Below are 10277 nucleotides of genomic sequence, written 5' to 3'. Positions count from 1 at the left end.
TCCAGCCCGGGCGCCGTCGGGCCACGCAGAATCCCCGTCCGGACGAAAACCTCAGCTAGCGCCGCCGCTAGACGGGTGTCTTCGCGGCGTGGCTCTGCAGCGTCGACGCCTTCCCGTTTCTCCTCTCACCAGAATAAGACCACGAGAAATAACCCCGGCCAGACTGGGGCTCGGAAACCGTACTCGAGCGGAGTGGGTCCCGCCTCCCGGACCTCTGGCCAGGGCGTTGCCCCGAGCACCACCCATTGGATCCCTCGGCGCTTTGGAGGCTACGCTATCAGACGGCTGAGAGGACCTGCTGACCAGAGGGAAGTTAATGTCGGCAAGCCGCCGCAGCATCGGGCCTACGTGGCCCCCCGGCGCCCGTCTTCGCTGCAGAAGCCGGCCTACGTGGCCCCGTGGTGCCCGTCTCAGCAGCGGGACTACACGCTCCCCTCTGCATCCAACAAGCAGCAGCTCCAGAGTGATCATCCAAAGGGCTCGTGTTAGAGGGTCAGGCTGGGACATAACGTGTAGTTTCTAAGCTATCAGTGAGCTGCAGCAGGTCCTGGGATGAATGTTTTTTTAAATAAAAGTTGTTATATTTACATCTTGTGTTGTGTCTTGACTCGCCTCTTGGTTGTGTTGCACTGGTAGAAGCCCAGCATGTGTGTAATCGCTCTTGACTTGGAGCCATCTGGAGTGTTAAAGATCAATTTAAATATTTTTCTCTAAACAAAAACTTCACGTGTCATCTGGAAATGCTAGGTCTCAATGTTCAGCCAGATTCTGAAGACTCTGGCTGGGGTTAAAACAAAAAATGACTTCATCTTGCATCTCTATCACGTTTACCTGGAATAAAGCTGTGAAACCTTCAATTAGATGTCCTTGCTTGTGAAATAAACTTCGGTCCAGTGCACCACCTCCTTTAGACTTGCGTTTTGGCCATTTTTGGCTTCACTCATTCATTTTCAATTTGTCTGGAAATGAATGTCCCTGCAGTCTTTAGATTTTTGAGGATTGGCAGGATTTACTTTTATTAATCACGATCAACTGGCGCATGCCTTGATTTTACTCGGACGATGGGATTCTTCTTGGTTAGAAAACGGGTACGAACAAATCTGCTTAAGAACGTCACAAATCTCAATTACTCTTCTTCGGATGTCTCAAGAACAATTTTAGGAAGATATTAGTCAATCAGTGCGTTTACATGCAATCGAATTATTGGCTTAGTCGGACTGAAATCGAATTATCCGTTTCATGTAAACACCTTAGTCGGACTATGTGCGGTCCGACTTCGGTCCGATTAACACCCCTGGATAGCTCGGTCCGATCCAGTTGATAATTCGACTCTCGCGGCATGTAACTCTGAATTCGATTCGGAACTGGACTTTGCGTCTTTGCGCATGCTCCAGATCCCGCCGTCCCTCCTCCCTCCCTCCCTCCCATGTCGTGACCCGGAAGTCGAAAGAGACGATAAGTTGTCACTGCCGGCAACCTGGCCGGCAGAAAACAAACAAATAACCAGTCCCGCTGCTAACCATGTTGGTGCCCTAAGCATAACTCCTCATGATGCCCCCCTGAGATAGGGTCTGTGTGCGCGGATGTGTCGGCGCACATCACGGCAGAGCGATGCGACCCGAGAAGTGTTAACGGGGGTGCTGAGCGATTAAATATATCTCTTGTTCTGCCTGTTTTGTGATATACATGCCTAAAAGGCGCCTAATATTTCTAGACTGAAATTATATCGGCATTATAATTATTATAACTATGAGGATTTTATTAGTTGCCGATTTTGTGGAGCCCCCTCAGGACTTGGTGCCCTACGCGCAGCGCGTAGTGCACGTTATGGGAGCGGCGCTGCAAACAACGCTATGGAGAACACAAGAGCCACCACACATTTCTGGACCGAAGAGCTGACAGAATTTATGCTTAATGTGTATTGAAGGAGTTGAACATACTAAAGTTCATGGTTCTTTCTCGAAATGTTGATGTTGGTGGTGGTGAAGAGGTCAAGCGGAAATGGCTGTATCACCACGAGTTGTAATGAAAACAGCGCCACCTATCGTATCGGATATGACATGCTTTCGGCCAATGATTCGAATTACTCACTGCCATGTATATTGGGATAACAGCAGATCCCCCAAAAGATAGCATAGTCCGACTAAAGCAAGATTCGAATTATACCATCATGTAACCGCACTGAGTGAGGCCAATGTTGATGAAAGACTTCAGGACAATGGATTTATGGGTGATATAACAAAATCCAGAACCTCATGTGAGATATGAGCGAGCAAAGTTGTCAATGGGCGTTGTCGATCACATTTGGAACATAAAGTAAGGTACACTGTATTTTTAAATGTATCTGAATTACTGTGCGGAGGGTTAAAGTAACACCATGAAAGCACCGTTCAATCACAAAACAGAGCCATGAGGATACTCATCAATATTGGGTTCATGGAACACACAATCACACTGTTTTTAAAGAAAGTCTCTTTATACTTGACAATCTTGATTAAGTTGCATTGTTGAGTCCTGAGAGGTGTTCAGTGGTCTGCTGTGGTGCTGCAGCCTCCAGCTGTGATTGGCTGGTTGACTCTCAGGTGCACCAGGTGACCCATTAAGCAGTGATTGGATGCAGGTTGCAATAAATGCGACCTCTCTGCTTCACACACATACAGAGCAGCTTCAGGGTGCTTGGGTTTCTGTTGCTTGCATTGGAATACAGAAATGGCTTGTGGAGTTCATTTGGGGTACGTTTTTAGTTTTTTGTTGCTGCTCTTTTCAGTGTTTGTTGAGTTGATGTACCATTTCTCACTGACTGTCTTGTTTTCCCTCCAGGATCTTTCTAATTTGCTTGCTTCAAGCAGAGCATGTGCGTTGTCTGTGGGCGACACAAGGTGAGCAACACACACGTCGCTGTATTTTATCGGTGTGATTTACTAGCTGTATTTATACTCTTGTTTCTCTTGCAGCTCAGAAATCAAACCGCAACTCGTATGTTGGCTTCACGCAGCAGGGCGGTGGATATGGTGGAAGCGATCCCAGACTGGACTCAGACGGGCCTCTGGTTCTCCCGGCTCCGCCCGGAGCAGCGGCCTCTACGCACACGCCGTTGGCAGTAGTTCTAGGCAGAGGTTTCCGACTAGCGGGAACAGACAGATTATTTCTCAACCGGCTAAAAGTGTCTATGATTCGGTGAAGTTGGTGCAGAGCAGCGGGGAGTCTAAACCTAACCGGCCAACGAGTATGTTGAGACGAGAAAATGTGCACAAGATGCCCCAAAAAAGCTTAAGCGCCCCTTCTGCTTCTATTGCTAGCGGCGGTTCGCTGAGTAAGTACGCCCAAAGACCGACCAGCAAGGCGAGAACGTGGCCAGTCCAGCAGGGTACCCGCAGTACGAGCACCCAGCGGTCCAGCGGTTCTGAATCTCTTCTGGGTCCAAGAGGAAGCTACTCCTTCACACCCTCCTCTCGTCAGACGGCCGACGCCGGGCTGACGGGTTATTCTACTTCTACGAAGTCTTCTCGCTCGTCCAGCCCGGGCGCTGCTGAGCCACGCAGAATCCCCGTCCGGACGAAAACCTCAGCTAGCGCCGCCGCTAGACGGGTGTCTTCGCGGCGTGGCTCTGCAGCGTCGACGCCTTCCCGTTTCTCCTCTCTCCAAAATAAGAGCACGAGAAATAACCCCGGACGGACTGGGGCTCGGAAACCGTTCTCGAGCAGAGTGGGTCCCGCCTCCCGGACCTCTGGCCAGGGCGTTGCCCCGAGCACCACCCATTGGATCCCTCGGCGCTTTGGAGGCTACGCTATCAGACGGCTGAGAGGACCTGCTGACCAGAGGGAAGTTAATGACGGCAAGCCGCCGCAGTATCGGGCCTACGTGGCCCCCCGGCGCCCGTCTTCGCTGCAGAAGCCGGCCTACGTGGCCCCGTGGTGCCCGTCTCGGCAGCGGGACTACACGCTCCCCTCTGCATCCAACAAGCAGCAGCTCCAGAGTGATCATCCAAAGGGCTCGTGTTAGAGCGTCAGGCTGGGACATAACGTGTAGTTTCTAAGCTATCAGTGAGCTGCAGCAGGTCCTGGGATGAATGGTTTTTTAAATAAAAGTTGTTATATTTACATCTTGTGTCTTGACTCGCCTCTTGGTTGTGTTGCACTAGTAAAAGCCCAGCATGTGTGTAATCGCTCTCGACTTGGAGCCATCTGGAGTGTTAAAGATCAATTTGAATGTTTTTTTAAAACCAAAACTTCACGTGTCATCTGGAAATGCTAGGTCTCAATGTTCAGCCAGATTCTGAAGACAATGGCTGGGGTCAAAACCAAAAATGACAGTTTTCTTTATCTTGCATCTTGTTGTATAATCTTCTGTCGGCCGAGGTGATGAAGAATGTTGGTGATGAAAAGATCTCCGCGGACACTGTCTTGTTGCTGATATAATGCAGTTTTATTTCAGAAAGAAAACTCGTCTAAACAGACGCCTAGAACGACTGGAGACTTTCAGGAATCGAATTGAGAAAGTCCAATGATCAAGCATTTTGAAACGGGTTATATAGACAAAGAAAAGAGGCGTTCATGTTAGAATCTATAGGCTGGCAATGGTTATGAGCGGGCTTATAGCCCCCACCCCACATGATCTCATTCCACACGAAGGCTCCTCACCACAGAAACCTTGCGAGCCTCTGGGCCCATATCTATATTTATGGCTACCTTTAATAGCTGTAATGCAAAATACACTACAATCTCTATCACGTTTACCTGAAATACATCTGTGAAACCTATTAGCCGGTGACACCAGCCGTCTTAACAAACTGGTTGGGAAGGCTGGCTCCATCATCGGCTGCCAGCTGGAGCACCTGGAACAGGTGGTGGAGAGGAGGACGTTGAAGAAACTGGTGTCCATATTGGACAACCCGGACCACCCTCTCCACCACCTCCTACAGGGACAGAGGAGTACTTTCTCCAGACGTCTCCTCACGCTCCGCTGCCACAAGGAGAGATACAGGAGAACATTCCTGCCGACGGCTATGAGGCTCTACAACAGTTCACCTCTTGCCAGATCACCCTAACCCTTCTTATATTTGTGTTTTTTATTTTATTTTTATTTTTATTCTTGTGTGTTGCTGCTACTGGCTCGACAAATTTCCCCTTGGGGATTAATAAAGTATATATCTATCTATCTATCTATCTATCTAGATGTCCTTGCTTGTGAAATAAACTTCGGTCCAGTGAACCACCTCCTTTAGACTTGCGTTTTGGCATTTTTGGCTTAACGCATTTCTTTTCAATTTGTCTGGAAATGAATGTCCCTGCAGTCTTCAGTTATTTGAGGATTGGCAGGATTTACTTTTGTTAATCACGTGCATGCCTTGATTTTACTCGGACGATGGGATTCTTCTTGGTTAGAAAACGGGTACGAACAAATCTGCTTAAGAACACGTCACAAATCAGGGGCGGCTGTAGCTCAGTGGGGTAAGGGGGTCGTCGGTTCGATCCCCGCTCTCCCCTTTAGTTGCAAGTCGAAGTGTCCATGAGCAAGGCACTGAACCCCCAGTTGCTCCCCGGGCGCATCACTGCAGCCCACTGCTCCTTAATAACTAAGGATGGGTTAAATGCAGAGAATACATTTTGTTGCATGTGGACCTGTACTCTGTGCAATGACAATAGATTGAATCCAAAATCCAAAAAATCTCAATTACTCTTCTTAGGACGTCTCAAAAACAATTTTAGGAAGATTTTTGTGAATGAGACCCAATGTTGATGAAAGACTTGAGGACAATGGATTTATGGGTGATATCAGAACAAAATCCAGAACCTCATGTGAGATATGAGAGAGCAAAGTTGTCAATGGGCGTTGTCGATCACATTTGGAACATAAAGTAAGGTACACTGTATTTTTAAATGTATCTGAATTACTGTGCGGAGGGTTAGAGTAACACCATGAAAGCACCGTTCAATCATAAGAAAGAGCCATGAGGATACTCATCAATATTGGGTTCATGGAACACACAATCACACTGTTTTTAAAGAAAGTCTCTTTATACTTGACAATCTTGATTAAGTTGCATTGTTGAGTCCTGAGAGGTGTTCAGTGGTCTGCTGTGGTGCTGCAGCCTCCAGCTGTGATTGGCTGGTTGACTCTCAGGTGCACCAGGTGACCCATTAAGCAGTGATTGGATGCAGGTTGCAATAAATGCGACCTCTCTGCTTCACACACACATACAGAGCAGCTTCAGGGTGCTTGGGTTTCTGTTGCTTGCATTGGAATACAGAAATGGCTTGTGGAGTTCATTTGGGGTACGTTTTTAGTTTTTTGTTGCTGCTCTTTTCAGTGTTTGTTGAGTTGATGTACCATTTCTCACTGACTGTCTTGTTTTCCCTCCAGGATCTTTCTAATTTGCTTGCTTCAAGCAGAGCATGTGCGTTGTCTGTGGGCTACACAAGGTGAGCAACACACACGTCGCTGTATTTTATCGGTGTGATTTACTAGCTGTATTTATACTCTTGTTTCTCTTGCAGCTCAGAAATCAAACCGCAACTCGTATGTTGGCTTCACGCAGCAGGGCGGTGGATATGGTGGAAGCGATCCCCAGACTGGACTCAGACGGGCCTCTGGTTCTCCCGGCTCCGCCCGGAGCAGCGGCCTCTACGCACACGCCGTTGCCAGTAGTTCTAGGCAGAGGTTTCCGACTAGCGGCAACAGACAGATTATTTCTCAACTGGCTAAAAGTGTCGATGATTCGGTGAAGTTGGTGCAGAGCAGCGCGGAGTCTAAACCTAACCGGCCAACGAGTATGCTGAGACGAGAAAATGTGCACAAGATGCCCCAAAACAGCTTAAGCGCCCCTTCTGCTTCTATTGCTAGCGGCGGTTCGCTGAGTAAGTACGCCCAAAGACCGACCAGCAAGGCGAGAACGTGGCCAGTCCAGCAGGGTACCCGCAGTACGAGCACCCAGCGGTCCAGCGGTTCTGAATCTCTTCTGGGTCCAAGAGGAAGCTACTCCTTCACACCCTCCTCTCGTCAGACGGCCGACGCCGGGCTGACGGGTTATTCTACTTCTACGAAGTCTTCTCGCGTGGGCGCCGCCGAGCCACGCAGAATCCCCGTCCGGACGAAAACCTCAGCTAGCGCCGCCGCTAGACGGGTGTCTTCGCGGCGTGGCTCTGCAGCGTCGACGCCTTCCCGTTTCTCCTCCCTCCAGAATAAGAGCACTAGAAATAACCCCGGCCAGACTGGGGCTCGGAAACCGTTCTCGAGCAGAGTGGGTCCTGCCTCCGGGACCTCTGGCCAGGGCGTTGCCCCGAGCACCACCCATCAGATCCCTCAGCGCTTTGGAGGCTACGCTATCAGACGGCTGAGAGGACCTGCTGACCAGAGGGAAGTTAATGACGGCAAGCCGCCGCTGCATCGGGCCTATGTGGTCTCCCGGCGCCCGTCTTCGCTGCAGAAGCCGGCCTACGTGACCCTCCGGCACCAGTCTCTGCTGCAGAAGCAGCCCTACCCGGCCCCCCGACGTCCGTTTCTGCAGCAGACCTCCGTGGCCCCCCAGCTCTCCTCTGCATCGTACAAGCAGCAGGTCCAGAGTGTTAATACAGAGGCCAAATGGAAGAGGGCCATGCTGGGTCTGGAACAGTAAAATGTTGTGTCTAAGGTATCACTGGGATGATTTTTAATAAAAGTTCTTGTATTTACATCTTGTGTCCTGACTCACCTGTTGGTTGTGTGGCGCTGCTAGAAGCCCAGCATGTGTAATCACTCTTGTCTGGGTGCCATCTATTTAAAAGATGTATTTCAAAATGCCATGTGTGAGTGATCTGTAGATGCTAGGTCTCGATAGTCAGCTAGACTCTGCTGGGGTCAAAGCCCAAAAATGACCACGCCTTTTTTCTTATCCCTAAAATGTCAAGGATTCAAGATGTTTTATTTGTCACATACACACACAGGGTGTGCAGTGAAATGAAGGTGGCAATGCTCAGCAGGAATGTGCAAGGGCAACAAGTACACACTATTTACAAATAAAAAACAACACAATATTTGTCCTGTAGCTCAGACCACCGCATTACGTTCCTCGTCACTACCGCTTCCCGCGCGATCCTTTGTTTATACTCCGGAAGCAGAAAAATGGCGGCATGGTCTGATTTCCCGAACGGAGGGAGAGAGACAGCCTTGTAGCCTCTCTTGAATGGCGTATAGCAGTGGTCCAACGTTCTTTCCCCTCTGGTAGCACACGTAATGTGCTGGTGAAAGTTCGGCATGACTTTTTTTAGGTTTGCCCTGTTAAAGTCCCCAGCCACCACCACAGCCGCGTCGGGATACTTGTTCTGATGCCGACATAACACATCATGTAGCTCCGATAGTGCTACGTCGGTGTCCGCTTGTGGTGGAATGTAGACGGCTGTGGTGATGACCGAGCTGAACTCCCGGGGAAGGTAGAATGGACGGCATGAGATCGTCAGATGTTCCAGGTTCGGCGAGCAGGAACGAGAAAGAGTCTTAATGTTCTTGGGGTCACACCACATGTTAGTCACGAAGCAAACCCCTCCACCCTTAGATTTACCAGACTCTTCCGTTCTGTCTGCACGGAAAACAGAGAAGGACTCGGTTGGGCATATGACTCGATCCGGCACCAGCGCGGTCAGCCATGTTTCCGTCAGACAAAAGATGTTACAATCCCGCATGTCCCGCTGGAATCTGATCCTTGCCCTGACATCATCCATCTTATTTTCCAGAGACTGGACGTTAGCAAGAAGGATGCTGGGCAGGGGTGGACGGTGGGCTTGAACTCTCAGTCTGTTCCGAATTCCGCTCCGTTTCCCTCGATGTTTTCGTCGTCTCCCCGTAGTAGCGGCTCCACTGCTGTTGTCGTGGTTCGCTCGTACGATCTCTGCCGGCCACGCTGGATCGATGGAAAAAGTGGACAAAAACCCTTGTTTTGCGCAAAAGTTTATGTCCAAAAGTGTGCTGCGGTCGTATGTTGTTAGTGCCGATGTGTTTGTGGCAAAGAAAATATTAAAAATAAACACAAAAACTAAAGGAGCGCACATTCCCTGCGGAGCTGCCGTGACGGCGACTGGACACTGCCGCGCCATCGTAAGTCTGATGTGATGGGAAGTTCATTGTAATCTGGGAAGAGACCAAGGTGTTCAGAGATGGGGCTCTGGGTTGAGCTCGGTTTAGCCTGGGTTACTTGAACTTTAAAGTCCCTGTTGAACTTGCTCTGCTGCCTCTGCAATGACATCTATTGCATTTTTGCTGCGCTCCAGAGGGTTCCACCTCCTGACTGCACAGGATTGCTTGCATTTGATTTATTTTCTGGTCTAACGGCAGTAAAATACCCAATCTCTGCACACTAAGCTATGATTTGTAATCTAAAGGTACTTTTAAGCCTTGTGCACTGAATAAGTAACGGTAATTATAAGGGCTGTCAGCGTTAACTCGTTAATCTATGCGATTAATTTGGCCGCGTTAACGCACTAAAAATTTTTAACGCAACTTTGTTTACTTCCGGTGTGCCTTGAAGTTTGTACACTCCTGAGTCAAACTGCGGCAGTAGCCTAGGGTTTGACAGTTTCCGTTTTTCAAACATTTCTCCACGAAAATAAGGAGCAGAAATCAGTTTAAACTCGTGGATGAAACAGTCGGGTTTCCTCCTGCTCCTCCTTCCTCCCGTCTCCCCCTCAGAGGAACGGAGGGGCGACGGAAAGATCTCGTCACACGAAACCTTCACTGTGATTTGTCAATCCGTTTATCTGTCAACATTTTGCGAAAAAAACAACCAATGAACACTCAGTAAATCACAAAGGACCTCCCACCTCACAGGTGAGGCTCATTAGCAGCCTATCAGTCAGAGAGCAGAGAATACGGCGCGAGGACCAATGTGCCTCATTGTATAGAGCTGAGATTATTCTGGAATGTTTGATGTAGAACACGTGGGGATGTGTCACATTAAAACGCCTTTAAAAGGTGAATTTAATTTTTTTTGTAAAATGGAGAAAATGCCCCCAGCCTCCAGAGGGTGAACGTGACATATTTGAATGTCAGTCAGTTACCAAGGCCACTGGTTCTGCTGCTGTTCAGTGGTAAAGATGACAGGACCAATGGGGTCTCAAATATACTTCTTTTTTTTACTAATCTGGATGTTTCACTGAAGAAACAATTTATCATCCACAATATTAAATACCTCGCTGGCACTTTATAGGTAGGAGCCTCTTTGAAAACACAGCTCTGTGTGAAGTTTGGTCTTTAAAAAGAAGAAAAACTACTTTTAATCGCGATTAATGAATTTCAAAATGTGCGAT

At 48.7% G+C, this 10277-nt stretch overlaps 2 protein-coding genes across 2 annotated transcripts; both read left to right on the top strand.

The window, feature by feature from the left end:
* The first annotated feature begins 1863 nt into the window (after positions 1-1863).
* On the top strand, positions 1864-4100 carry LOC130195114 (uncharacterized). Its single transcript, XM_056416411.1, has 2 exons — positions 1864-2879; positions 2955-4100. Exons 1-2 carry the CDS (start codon positions 2710-2712, stop codon positions 4000-4002), a joined length of 1218 nt encoding a protein of 405 aa, XP_056272386.1. The 5' UTR covers positions 1864-2709; the 3' UTR covers positions 4003-4100.
* A 1107-nt stretch (positions 4101-5207) lies between these two features.
* Positions 5208-7615, top strand: LOC130198163 (uncharacterized). The gene is made up of 2 exons (XM_056421283.1): positions 5208-6422; positions 6498-7615. The coding sequence occupies exon 2, from the start codon at positions 6773-6775 to the stop codon at positions 7613-7615; it is 843 nt and encodes a 280-aa protein (XP_056277258.1). The 5' UTR covers positions 5208-6422; positions 6498-6772.
* Positions 7616-10277: the final 2662 nt, after the last annotated feature.

The sequence above is a fragment of the Pseudoliparis swirei genome, chromosome 1, assembly GCF_029220125.1.
Source record: "Pseudoliparis swirei isolate HS2019 ecotype Mariana Trench chromosome 1, NWPU_hadal_v1, whole genome shotgun sequence".
NCBI lineage: Eukaryota > Metazoa > Chordata > Actinopteri > Perciformes > Liparidae > Pseudoliparis > Pseudoliparis swirei.
Note: the sequence above shows the minus strand (reverse complement) of the source record. Positions and strands in the feature narration are given on the sequence as shown.